General features: G+C 42.4%; 1 protein-coding gene across 1 annotated transcript; it reads left to right on the top strand.

Moving 5' to 3' along the window:
- The first annotated feature begins 4,596 nt into the window (after positions 1–4,596).
- LOC145822797 (uncharacterized) lies at positions 4,597–6,519 on the top strand. Its single transcript, XM_082920915.1, has one exon. It carries the CDS (start codon positions 4,597–4,599, stop codon positions 6,517–6,519), a length of 1,923 nt encoding a protein of 640 aa, XP_082777041.1.
- Positions 6,520–14,437: the final 7,918 nt, after the last annotated feature.

A 14,437-nucleotide genomic window follows, 5' to 3' on the forward strand; every position in this document is an offset into this window, starting at 1 on the left:
GCTTTAATAGGTGTATTTATTATCCAATAGGTCTTGCGATAATTAATGGCATCTTTTTATCAAGTATTATTAAAAGGGTATGGCTTCTGTCCCGGACTGGACCGTACTGTTAGGCCCGTGGGAGCCCACCATGGATCCCGTTTTGATAATCTGAACCGTTCAATGTGTAGAAATCGTCGAGTACTATATGCCTGTAAAAAATCACGTTGATCGGATATCGATAACTATGTGATCAAAACAATTTTTGGTCAACCGTTAATTTGTTCACCGTCCAATTTTTTTAATACGAAACTGATTTAATCATATAGCTATCGATATCCGATCAACGTGATTTTTTACAGGCATATAGTACTCGACGAGTTCTACATAGTTCAAATTATCAAAATGAGACCAGTGGTGGGCCCCCACGAGCTCAACAGCACGGTCCAGTCCGATCCCAGACTGGACAGTAATTTTTAATGATAGTTTGGAAATTTGTAACAAATGTCACTAATTATAAAATCTCGTTTGAGAACAAGTTATTTTAGTTACTTTTTGATTTTTTTTGTTAAGATATGAGATAAAGAAAATTAGTATATTTAGAATGACTTTTTAAAAAGATGGGCAAAAAGTAGAGAGAACCGAGAATTTTTTACTTTTTGGTATAAGTTATTGGCTCTTTAGTTTTTTAAGTGACTTTTTGATTTTTAAACTAAAGCAGTGAGTTACCAAACGAGATCTAAGTTTTAGCGATAGTTTTAAAAAATCATCACAACAAAAGTTCATCAATTTTCAACTTTCAATGACAATTTAAAAAACTCGTTACAAAAAAGTCACTAATTATAAGTTTTAGCGATAATTTTTAAAAATGGTGACAAAAAAAAAGTTATTAGTTGTCAATTGTTAACGACATATGCCATGTTAGTCGGCTTCAGCTTAAAAATCAATCTAAACAGTAGTGCTTTAATTAGAAAAGTTAATAGTTACCAAACTTATCACAAAATATATCAAATTCTTTTTTACAAAAGTTAAATCAACAACCTCATATCATAAAGTGATGTTACATAATCAATAGGTCAAACAATGTTAAAAGTACAAAATGGATAACAGAATGATCCATAAAAAATGCAATTGATATAATTAGGATTAAATCCAATTATGATAAGGTTTACCGTCAGAAAAAATTTTAATTTCTTAACAAAGTTGTAATCTATTTTGTACGGGGATGAAATATCCGTTGCCTCCCATATACCTTGCTGCCAAGCTTGTCATCCTCAGAAAGGACTCCGATTCACTGTAAACAAAATAGAAGTGAGTTACCCGACGAGTGGTGTGCCGGAAAACCCCTTTGACGGTGAAGTCAGCTTTCTTGGAGAAGAAACAGACAGAGAGTAAATCACTAGAGAGAGTGAATTGTAAGAAAATAGCATGCATCCTCCTATCTCTGTGCGCTCCCCTTTATCTAGGCTAGTCATGCAGCCCCAGATTGTACGCACACTACCTCTGTTGTCCTTTTCCGGACGCATGGTTACACTACCCTTTATTTTCTCTACACGTATATGCATCAATACTGCCAAACAGCAATGGCCAAACCGCCAAATGGTATTAATGCGTCCTCAGAGCGAATTCACCTTCTCATACCATTGGACCAGGTGGAAAGTCTCAACCAAGCAATCACTTGTGGCCCCCAGCACGTTAGCTCATATCCGTCTTATGCCGAACCAAGCCAGGCTGGTCACCTAGTTGGTTGTGCTCAATCGGTGCTGAGAGGTCACAATACTCGATGACTGGTCAACTGGTCAATCACCCTCTTAATCGAAGATCGCAGCCCATCATCACCCATCGATGTTCCTCTCGGCCCAGCGCAATCATCATGTGTTGCATTCGCTCGGCCAACACAACACCTCCAATCGATTCAGTTCGGCACAACACCAGATCCAACATCAATTTAGATAGGCTCGAGATCCCAGCTCGACCCATTGTTTGACATAAATCCCCCCCTCACATTCTATTTTTTGTTGTGTGTTCAGTATTAATGTTGTATTATGTTTGCTTCAAAACACTTCACCCTCTCTCATTTAAAAAGGTTTAATTTTATTATTATTTTATCTTTTCAATTTTAGTAAGGAACGATGGTATCACTCAATTTATTTATTTTTAATTTTTTTAAAATAAGACGTATAAATTTGTAGAGTATGCCTAAATGCATTGCTATATAAAACATAAAAATAAATTTCAATTTGATTTGAAAAAACTTTAACCATTTCATTCAACGAAAATATTTTTTAAAACATAACATCAAAGAAGAATTTATGAGTTATAATGCAAACACAACTATCGGGAATAAAAGTTGAATAACAGTTTATTCGAAATGAATGAATCATACTATTTTAGGTAAAGAACAAGGAAACAAGTATTTCTATACTATTTGTAGAGGGTCAGAAATTAAACCTCAAATTAAGTATGAGCCTAAGTGCTAAGGTCACCCTTCTGAGGTGACCAGGAATAAAAAAGGAGCATGGGCTAAAGCCCAAGGGAAGTGGGCCAACAGTGGGCCGAATCAGATCCGACCCACTAAGGGTCCAAACAGACTCCACGAAAGAAAATGCCTAAGTCAAGTTGTGAAGGCAGCTCTTGCGACGGCCAAGTTGCAGAGGCACTTTGCCTCAGCGCCGCCATTCACAATATTGTCAGTTCCCCCATTATCTGAAGTTGCTCAGCGAAAAAGAAAACCGATATAACTAAGTTGCAGAGGCGACACTTGTAGCACCCAAGTTGTCAAGGCACTTTGTCTCAGTGCCACCATTTCAATTATTGTTGGTATCACCGCCATTCCAAGTATTGTCGATGCCGCAGCTATCTGGAGTTGCTGAGGGAGAGAGAAAATCGAAGCAACTAAGTTGCAAAGGTAATACTTGCAGCACCCAAGTTGCGGAGGCATTTTATCGGCGCTACCATCTCTAAAATTGTCGGTTCTGCCATTTGAATTTACCGCGGGAAATGACAGTCGAACAACTACAACCATCGCAACTAACGTGCAAAGGGAACATCCTGCCAAGGTGACAGTAGCCTTTGGGAGAAGCTCCCTTCTGCAAGTTGAGGCAAATGGTTGGCGCTGATAGCAGGCCCCAAGACATTACTAGCCCAGGGCTGATAACAGGCCCTAAAGTTTATTAACTTGGCGCTGATAACAAGCCCCAAGACTTACTGGTTGAAGCTAATAGCAGACCCATAACTACTAGTTTACCATGGCAATCCCGTGAAGATGGGAGCTGGGTAGCCCGAGTGTTAGGGACTCCTTTTCCATTACCCAGGTCATGGACTTGCCTTAGTCTCTTAGGCAGGGCTATGGAAGCCCACTTGGGCTTGGTACAAAGGCACAACACGACTGGTAGCAAGCTTTGTTATGGCCTTTGCCCTAGGAAGTTGGGGAGTTTGTGGTTAGGTGGCTAAGGGTTGAGGTTTCGCTGAGGTGAACACAAACATAGTCGATAGCAGGCTAATGGAGTCTTGATAATACATGTACTGGCTAAATAGAACTGAGAAGGCAAGTGCAGCAGCAAGGTTTACTGCTACAAGTGCACTTGCTGGGGTTCAAGGTGAGAAGGCAAGTACAGCAGCAAACACTCCCGCCGTAACTGCACTTGCTGAGGCTCAAAAGGGAATTGTAGTGCCAAACACTCCCGTTGCAATTACACTTTTTGAGGCTCAAAAAGGTAGTTGCGGAGGCAAATGGATAGTACACAGTATATACAGAGAGACACGTGGTACCTTTAACCTGGTGGCTCAGGGCAGAATATTCTGTGTGATCCTTAGGGACACTTGTCTTTTCTTTATTTGACCACTTGGTGTCCTCTTGGTACAAAGGAAAAGCCTATAAATAGGACCCATTTCCCAAGGTCCAAATGGAGGAATTTTTGAGATTTGTAAGAGATACTACCTATTTTGGCACTGCCATTGCCTTTTTCTTGAGCTATCTGCTTCACCCTCACCCAACTGCACACTCTCCAACTGCCCAGACAGTTACTGCTGCTCATTCTCCAGCCATTCCACCATTATTGGACCATTAATATAGTTTTGCCTCTCTAATCACCTTCCTAACCTTGAACCCCCTTACATTTCTGGCAACTTCACTGGAGAGGCTACTTTGTTGATGGTTTATACTCGCAGTGGACATACTTCACTAGAAAAGATAGCAGATGATGACGTTCAGCAACCCCCATGGTAACAAGGCTCTTCCAATGGCGAAGCAGCACATGCTGAGGACCATGACCACAGTGTTGTGGTTGAGGCAATCCAGTCACTTCAGGGTACGTAGAGAGAGATCCTAGAAGCTTTACAAACCCTCACCGAGGCTATTATGGCCATAGCTTCTAGACCAACTCCAGTGCAAGCACTTCCACCTGTAGCAGTCCCAAACCTAGTGCCTAATATGTTCCCTGTAAATCAAGCTCTGATCCAGGTTCCTCTGGTGGTACCCCAAGCGAACGGTACAGCTGCTGGTTCTGTTACCTAAGAGCAAACTGGACCATTCTAGCCCACTTACTTTGTTACTCTAGCCGATGTGCAAGCTATGCTCGAGCAAGAGCGTAGCAAGAAGTTCTCTCCAACCCAAATATGAAGCCTCTATACTCTCTGGAGATATTGGTTATGCCATACCCAACTGGGTATACAGTACCCAAGTTTACCAATTTTGATGGGAAGCAAGGCAATGCCAGAGAACATGTAGTGAGGTTCATTGAAACTCTTAGTGTCCATGGTAGTGACCACTCTTTGCTCCTTCAGGAGTTCTCCAAATTGCTTACTAAAAGGACTTACAGTTGGTATGTGAACTTGGCTCCCAACTCGATCAAGAGTTGGGAGGAGTTGATGAACAAGTTCCACACAAAGTTCTTCCAAGTCCAAGAGAAAGTTACAACCCTCACACTTGGGCGAGATGTCCAAAAAGAAGGTGAAGATATACTGGACTATGTTAAGCGATTCCAGGATAAGGCTATTAACTGTCATGAACCAATAGACGAGGCCCACTTAGTTAGTATATGTGTAAAATGTGCCATACGCGACTATAAAATTTTCTTGGTGAACCATAATTTGCCTACATTTTCAGCCTTGATTGAGGCAGCTAGGAACCTCAGTACCACTGGTCCTTTGCATAGATCTCGTGACAGTAATCGCTACTCTCGTAGTAGCATAGTTGTTGTGATAACTTTCATAGGAGGGAACCGCTTGCAAGAGAAGGCATCATCCTCTTGGAAGAGAAAGAGTTATGAGGACAGAAATCCATATCCTTACAGCCTTGAGAACGTCAAAGCCTTGGTTAAAGAATGGATGGCCGATGGTGAACTTACTTTGCCTTTGGTTAATGTTCCCCCAACCAAGAAGGACAAAAAAAGCCCAGATTATTGTATCTATCACAGAGCCACCAGACACCCTACTAGGGACTGTTGGACTTTGAAAAGTATCTTCAAGAAGAAAGTTGTTGTGAATGAGCTAAAGTTCAAAGATGCCGGTAACCGTGATGTAAGGAAGGACCCTTATCCTAACCACAAGGAGAAGGGAAAGAATGTACATATGATCGGCTACCTTGGGACTGTGCCCGATCAAGTGCACATGGCGTCCGACTATGATGAGTTAGAAGAAATTACAACTGGCCAACTCCGTGAAATAGTACCTGCGGAGGCAAAACTCGCAAAGGATACTCATGCTCAAGCCTTGCAAAACTCTGTCAAGTTTCGTACCTTCTTTGACCAGTTGGGGTTAAGCCAAGCTGTCAGGTTGGAAACAACAAAGGCCTTCATCAATATTTCTGAAATGCATCATACTGAAGTTACGACTAAGGAGTATGTGTCTTGGCATATCCAGGAGGACTATGGGGCCATTACTTTTTCAAAGGCAGACAAAGCATACCCATTTCTTCATAATTGTCCGCTTTTTGTCACAACTTACATCAATGATGTGGAGTTCAAGCATGTTTTCCTTGATGGCGGAGCGTGCATAAACATCATCACTACTGACACTTTTGCAAAGACTGGTATCCCAGAGTCTAGGATGGTCTGCCAACCCATTACTGTGATAGGTTTTGGTGGTGAGAAAAAAGCTACTGAGGGCCATGTTGTAATGGACTTAGCAGTTGGCGAGATCCGTTTCACAACTGAGTTCCATGTGATTGAAGCAGACACAAATTACCACATGATACTTGGTAGAGCTTGGATGCACCGATATAGGGCTATCCCATCGAGTTATCACCAATGCGTAAAGGCAAAGTTGGGCAAGTGCACAGTGACCATAAATGCGTCTGACAAACCATTTGGAGTGGAAGAGGCACATTATTCTGATGTAGTTTTCTTTACTGAGCTGTCAACGGATAAAACTCCAAGGACTAGTAAAGTTACAGGGGTAAAGTTTCCGAAGTGGGAAGACATTCGAAATGCGGAGGCTACTCCAGAAAGTAGTGGGCACAAGAGGAGCAGCAAGTCCACAAATCCTCTACCCAAGATTGTTAAGGTGCGTGAGGACGGCAAGACAGTATACTACCCATGATGGTCTTGGGGGCCAGACTTCATACCTTGGGAGGATGGCCCCGAGGCAAATAAATGTGATGGTGACAAGTCCCAAGAAGGGCTGGTGGAGATTCCTGAACCCGCTCCTAAGTGCATGCAAGACAGACTTAAACCGCAGCAGGAGGTACTTGTTGAGGTAAATCTCAGCGACTTGCCAAGCCAGAACAAACCTGTGTTTATCAGCGACACAATGGCTCCAGCATCCAAGGGGGAATTGATCACACTACTGAAGCGGTATAGCGACGTCTTTTCTTGGACATACGACGAAATGCCTGGTCTTGACCCATCCCTTGTCACCCATCACCTCAACACTTTTCCTAACTCTAAGTCCATAAAATAGCATTCTCGAAAGTATCACCCTGACCTTGAGAGAGGGCCAAGTTCATTGAGCCTATCCAAGTACCCAACTTGGCTAGCAAATATTGTGCTTGTGAAGAAGAAGAACCACCAGATCAGGATCTGCGTAGACTTTCGCGACCTAAACAAGGCCTGCTTGAAAGATGAGTTTCTACTGCCCCATGTTGACACACTTGTCGATTCTACTGCGGGCCATCAGATGTTCTCCTTCATATTTGGGTTCAGTGGTTATAACCAGATCAAAATGGCACCAGAAGACGCAGAAAAGACAACTTTCAGAATGCCCCTAGGAAATTTTTTCTATACGATGATGGCCTTCGGTTTAAAAAATGCAAGGGCAACCTATCAATAGGCTATGACTACAGTGTTCCATGATATGTTATATCACGAAGTCGAAGTGTATGTGGATGACCTAGTGGTAGAATAGTTAATTAATTAGTTTGTAATAATTAGCTTAGCTTGGTGTAGCTTAGCTTATTCGGACCCTCCTTCGAGAGGGTGTAACGTTGTAATAAGTCTGCGTGTGTGTGTGCATGTCTTCCAACCCCACGTCTTTCTCCCTTTTATTTAACGGCTTTCAATGGTTAGATTAGGGTACGTTTTGATTAGCATACCTTATGCTTGCATGTTTGCATCATTCATTTGTCTTGCATGCACCGAGGCTCGGCGCATCTGTAACAAGTCCGCGAGGGACCCCGCTACAGTTCGGACTCGATTTGGTGTCACGGTTCTTAATCTTGAACCAAAGAGTCCAAATCTGGCAAATCGTTTTGAGAAAACAGTTTTTAGGAAAGAAGTGCCAAACATGGACTGCTTTGCCAGATACAGAGTCGCCACCTAAATATTTTTTATGGGGTAATTTAGGAAACCCTGACTCGGTGCCGAAGGCCACATGTCCGTCATCACCAGAGTTGCCTCGGCTCGGGAGCTAGGGTACGATTGGGGAAGGTCAGCTATGAACACCCCCTCTCGCCCGATCCGAAGATCGGCCTCTACTAACCGTGATACTCGTTTTTTGAAAACATTATGTGTTCTTAAACCATTTATTAGCCTAGAATTACTATGTTATGCGCACAGCAAACAAGTATAGACTAGATTGCCTAATTTGGAAATAAACATTGCATATCCGTTTGTTTTGGAAAATGTTTTGGAATTTGCTACTGTAGACACCCCATTTTTGACCGTCCTCAAGACTTGGACGTCACCGTTTGAACACTCGGTGATTATCCATGTTTGTGTTCGTTTAGAGTTCCCGGAGGTCTCGGCTACGCGCCCTACCTCAAGATCTCCGAACTTGACCGTTTTGTGTCTGGTTTTGCACCAAACACTTGTGTTTTGCCTTGGAGGGGCAGGGAATGCCTTGTGAGGCATCTCCACACACCACCGGCAGTGGCTAGAGGTCATCGGCTGGTTTTTGCTGCCATCGGCACTTTTTGTTGTCGGTCGGCACTGTTTATTGCCGGTCGGCACTAAATTTTGTCAAAATGACATTTTTGGGCAGCCGACCACTGTTCATCTACTTTATGTAGATATTTTGTACCAGCTGTAGGGGTGGGCGTGGGTCGGTTGCGGCCACGAAACCTTCAATCCGCCATCCGTCCGCCAGATTGGCGGATTGGAAAAAATCAATCCACATCTGTCCGCCAATCCGGCGGATGTGGATTGAGCGGATTGGCGGTTTGGCGGATGGATGCAAATCGGTTTGGCGGTTTGGAATTTTATAAATTTTTAACATAGTTCAACTTGTGCACTTCCTCAAAAAAAAAAAAAAATATTACAGTCAATGACTTAAAAAAGTATTACAATTACTACATGCCTCATCCAACGAAAGAAAGTTTGAAACTTTAGAATATCACAATCACTGCATGCCTCATTCACATATTACAATCACAGCATGCCTCATCCACATAAAATATTACAATCTGTGGTTCTTAAAATATAAAAACAATTCAAACCACCAAAACCATGAATAGAGCAATAGTAGAGATTATGTCTCTGTGTTGTTATATTTATATATATTTTTGAAAATAAAAACCAACCAACATATATCATATTTTCTATTTATTACTTTTAGAGTTAGATTTAAAAACCAAAAAATATAGATAAATAATACGTTTATTTTTTTCAATTCAAAAAATATATTCAAGTTGAAAACATTTTTTCAACAGAATATTTGAATTCTTTTTCAATTGAAAACACAAACAAAATATTTAAACAAATTGAAAACACAAAGTTTTATAAATTACTAAGGGTGCTCGCGGTTTGGCGGTTCGGTTGCAGCCAAAGGAACCTTAAATCCGTCATCCGTCCGCCAAATTGGCGGATCGAAGAAAATCAATCCGCAACCGTCCGCTCGTCATCACGCATCTGTCCAAAATGCGGCGGCTCGGTTTGGTTCGGTTGGTTTTGGCGGATCGGTATATCTGCTGCTCACCCTTAGCTGTGATAGCTGGCACCAACTCTGCTTCCCTCCATACACGTGTATGGAGGGATTTCCCTCTAAGCAAGCTTGTTGTATAAGCTTTGCAAGAGGGACTTCTATAAGAGGAGGGGTCTTCTCCTTGTTCTAGGTTAGAGACTTTGAAGGCAAAACCAGAGCTTACACATATAGATACACCCTATCTCTATATTTCCCTCTCTCTCCTCCCTTGTGTGTGTTTCTTGGCCTAAAAGTGTGTTTTACCTTACTTTTGCACCAATACACACACTATTACACCTTGCTCCGAGATTGAGGACTTTAAGGGTTGATTCTTGAGTTTTTGGGCTGTTTTTGATCAAAAGAAGGGGGCTGCCTTGGCTGTTCTTGAAGTGTGCTTCAAGGGTGAGCATTTTACTTTAGTTTCCCCAAACTTGCACTAGTCTTTTACCTATCTTACTTGCTGATTTAGTTTTTGTGCATAACATAAAAAAGGCTTGTATTTTCATGCTTAAGAACTTTCATTAAGGGTCTTTTATGGTTTGAGTTTAAACTCACCCTCTTAGGCCTTATTTGGCCCTTTTGTTGCCTCTTTGGTGAGGCCTTATTTACTTAAGTGTTTTGGTCTTCTCACCACTGAAAACCAGTGGATTTTCAGTGTTGAGGAAGGTGGTTTGAAGTCTTGCATAGGGGAGGGACACCCCTCTCCTTTCATTGTCTTGTTTTCTTGCATTTTGGCTTAAAAGGGTAACATGCATGCTTGATCATTTTTGGCCCCATTTCAGAAGTTTTTTAGGTGTTTTGGGTCATATGTGATCTCTGTTTTTGGCTGGATTTGTACCCATTTGCATGCTTAATATACTTGCTTTACATTCCTCCATTTGGCCTAGAATTGTATCTTGTGTTTAGGCCATGATTCTTGCATGTGTTGGCTTGGTTCCATGAAGATGTTGGCATTATTTTACCATGTTTAAGGTCTGTTGGCCATTCATTTCAGTCATGCTTGCCTTGTTTGGTGTCATCTCTTTGTGTTTTGGCTTGTAAGCTTTGAGCATATTGACCTCTAGCATGCATAACTATGATCATCCTCATGATTTGGCATCATTTAGGACCATATTTCAGTCCATGAATCATGTTTATATGTGTGCATGTGTGACCTCTTTCATGCCTTGAGGGTGTGCCCTTTTATGCCTAGATATGAGCTTTGGTGCATACATCTCTTTGGAGCCACTTTAGCTGCCATATTAATGGGTTTTTGGAGTCCATTTTTGCATGTTAAATTTCTGTTTTGGCTTGTCCAAGTCATGCCATGAGTGGTCATGTTGGTGGGAGTGAAGTGCCTCCTTTTTGTGCCTTAACCTTAGGACCATTGGCTTGCTTGTTGGCATGGGTATTGGTCCACCTTTTAGGCACTTTTGGCCACTGTTTTGGGGTGGATCAAGGCCTGCCCCTTTATGGTATAAGGTTCTCTTGCATGCTTGTCTTATGTCCATTGCATAATTGTCTCATCAAGTGTGGTATTGCGTTGATTCTATTGCTTAAATTGTCCATGTTTACATTGCATTTGCATCTTGTATGCCTAACATTGCATGCTTGCCATACTAGTTGCATGACACTTGGTATGCCTTGCATCTTGATATCATGTTGCATTTTGAGCCATGTTTGCATAACATGCATTACATTGCTTGGTTTGGGGTGTCAAATCTAGTGTGTGGGTTAAGGGGCGTTCATACTATAAGTGATGTAACGTGCCTTAACTCTCGGTCACCGGGGCCTTTGACTTCGACATGATAAGGCCTTGGTCCTCATTTGTGTGTTGCATGCATTTTTTTATCAAATGGCAAGCTCGATCTCTTGGGCTATCATGCACCATTGATGGCTCGAGTATCGAGGGCCATGTTCCCCTGAGTTCAACACATGATGGGAAACATGACCATGCTCACATGTGCCTGAAATCCCATGCCATATGCTGTCTGTTCTCTGTTGCTGTCAAAACTGTCTCCTGTAGGAAGTTTCTGCCGACCGGCATAATTCAGTGCCGACCCTCCATTGGTGAAGGGCCGATAAATCCAGAAGCAGCCGATGGAAATTATGTACTGCCGGTGGGAATTTCCCCCAGCCGGTGGTCCTCTGCAGTATGCAATAAACCTGTCCCAGCACTTTGGAATTTTTCAGAGAGATAGGGCTGTGTAAAACAGAGACAGCCTTGGTATGGTACGGACTTTCCGGGCAAGGCGGGTTCGAGCATGCATCATTCGCGCATCTCGAGGCGGAGGCTGTGGCCATCTCTCTCCTTCATTTTGCATTCTTTCTATTAATTAAGTAGAAATTCTGTAATAATTAATTTATTTGTTATTCGGACTGTAATATTTATTTGTACCCTCCGAGCGAGGGCAAATCTGTAATAAGTGTGTGTGAGTGGGGTGTATGTCTTCCAATCCCACGTCTTTCTTCCCTTTTATTTACCTGCTTATGATGGTAGACTAGGGCATATTTAAAATTAGCATACCTTATGCAATGCATGCGTGCATTCATACATCTGTCCTGCATACACCGGGCTCGGTACATCATGCTAACTGCTTTTGTATTTCAAATTCCAAATTGAATACGTGCATCAATTGGTTGCATTTCACATGCCATGTTTAGGTTAGCCGAGCCTACTCTAATTGCATCTTGCATGTGTTACATTAGTCAACTTGACATGAACTAGGACATGCATGTTTGCTAACTAGTTTGTTGTTTTGGCACGGAGTACGATGTAAGTATTTTCGCTTTAGCATATTGCATGCGTGTGAATGTTGCCATGATAATGTGCTTACCATGTGGCTAAGTGCTTATATGAGATAAACTGTTTGAATGCCCGTGGGTGAAGGTTGGATTGTTTGAGTTGGAAAAACTCGTTGAAATCCGTGTTTTAGCCTACTTGCGAGTAGCAAATTCCAAAGCGCTTTTCAAAACAAACGGATATACAATGCTTGTTTCCAAATTAGGCAATCTAGTCTATACTTGTTTGCTGTGCGCATAACATAGTAATTCTAGGCTAACAAATGGAATAAGAACATATAACGTTTTCAAAAACGAATATCACGGTTAGTAGAGGCCGATCTTCGGATCAGGCGAGAGGGGGTGCTCATAGCTGACCTTCCCCAATCGTACCCTAGCTCCCGAGCCGAGGCAACTCTGGTGATGACGGACATGTGGCCTTCGGCACCGAGTCAGGGTTTCCCAAATTCCCCCATTAAAAATATTTAGGTGGCGACTCTGTATCTGGCAAAGCAGTCCATGTTTGGCACTTCTTTCCTAAAATCTGTTTTCTCAAAACGATTTGCCAGATTTGGACTTTTTGGTTCAAGATTAAGAACTGTGACACAAATCGAGTCCGAACTGTAGTAGCGGGGTCCCTCGCGGACGCGTCTACAACTACTCGCAAGTAGGCTAAAATACGGATTTCAACGAGTTTTTCCAACTCAAACAATCCAACCTTCATCCACAGGCATTCAAACAGTTTATCACATAAGCATCTAGCCACATGGTAAGTATGCTATCATGTTAACATTCACACGCATGCAAGATGCTAAAGCATAAAATACTTACATCGTACTCCAAGCCAAAACAATAAACTGGTTAGCAAACATGCGTGATCCTAGTTCATGTTAAATTGACTAATACAGCACATACAGGATGCAATTAGATAGGCTCGGCTAACCTAAACATGGCATGTGAAATGCTACAACTATCACGTATTCAATTTGAAATTGAAGTACAAATGTAGTTAGAATGATGTGCCGAGCCTGGTGCATGCAAGGCAAATGTATGAATGCACGCATACATTGCATAAGGTATGCTAATTTTAAAGATGCCCTAGTCTACCATCATAAGCAGGTAAATAAAAGGGAAGAAAGACGTGGGGTTGGAAAACATACACCCACTCACGCACACTTATTACACAATTGCCCCCCACTCGGAGGGTCCGAATAAATATTACAGTCCGAATAACAAATACATTAATTATTACAGAATTTCTAATTAATTAAAAGAAAGAATGGAAAAAAAGGAGAAAGGTGGCCACAGCCTCCGCCTCGGGATGCGCGAATGATGCATGCTCGAAACCCGGCTCGCCCGGAAAGTCCGTACCATACCAAGGCTGCCTCTGTTTACACTGCCTTGCTTCTCTGAAAATTGCCAAAGTTCTGGGACAGGTTCCTTGCACGCTGCAAAATACCACCGGCTGGGGGAAATTCCCACCAGCCCTGTATAATTTCCATCGGCTGCTGTTGGAGTTATCGGCCATTCACAAATGGCCAGTCGACATTGGATGCTGCCGGTCGGCAGAAGATTCCTGCAGAGGACAGTTTTGACAGCAACAAAGGGCAGACAGTATATGGCATGGGATTTCAGGCACATGTGAGCACAGTCATGTTTCCCATCATGCTTTGAACTCAGGGAAGCATGGCCCTCGATCCTCGAGCCATCAATGGTGCATGATAGCCCAAGAGATGAAGCTTGCCACTTGATGTAAAAATGCATGCAATCACACAAATGAGGACCAAGACCCTATCATGCCGAAGTCAAGGGCCCCGGTGACCGAGAGTCAAGGCGCATTACATCACTTATAGTATGAACGCTCCTTGACCCCCACACTTGGTTTGACACCCCAAACCAAGTAATGCAATGCATGTTATGGGAACAATGACTCAAAGGTACAACATGAGATTGAAAATGCAAGGCATGCCAAATGCCATGCAACTAATATGGCAAGTATGCAATGCTAGGCATGCAAGATGCAAATGCAATGCAAACATGGACAATTTAAGCAATAGGATCAACATGTTACAACACCTAATGAAGCAATTATGCAATGGACATGAGACAAGCATGCAAAGGGGCCTTAAACCATAAAGGGGCAGACCTTGATCCACCCCAAAACAGTGGCCAAAAGTGCCTAAAAAGGTGGACAAATACTCATGCCAACAAGCAAGCCAATGGTCCTAAGGTTAAGGCACAAAAAGGGGAGGGCACTTCACCTCTACCAACATGACCACTCATGGCATGAATTGGACAAGCCAAAACAGAAACTTAGCAAGCAAAAATAGACCCCAAAACCTACTAACATGGCAGCTAAAGT

This window comes from Camellia sinensis, chromosome 1, assembly GCF_055761805.1.
Source record: "Camellia sinensis isolate YWXY chromosome 1, ASM5576180v1, whole genome shotgun sequence".
Classification (NCBI taxonomy): domain Eukaryota; kingdom Viridiplantae; phylum Streptophyta; class Magnoliopsida; order Ericales; family Theaceae; genus Camellia; species Camellia sinensis.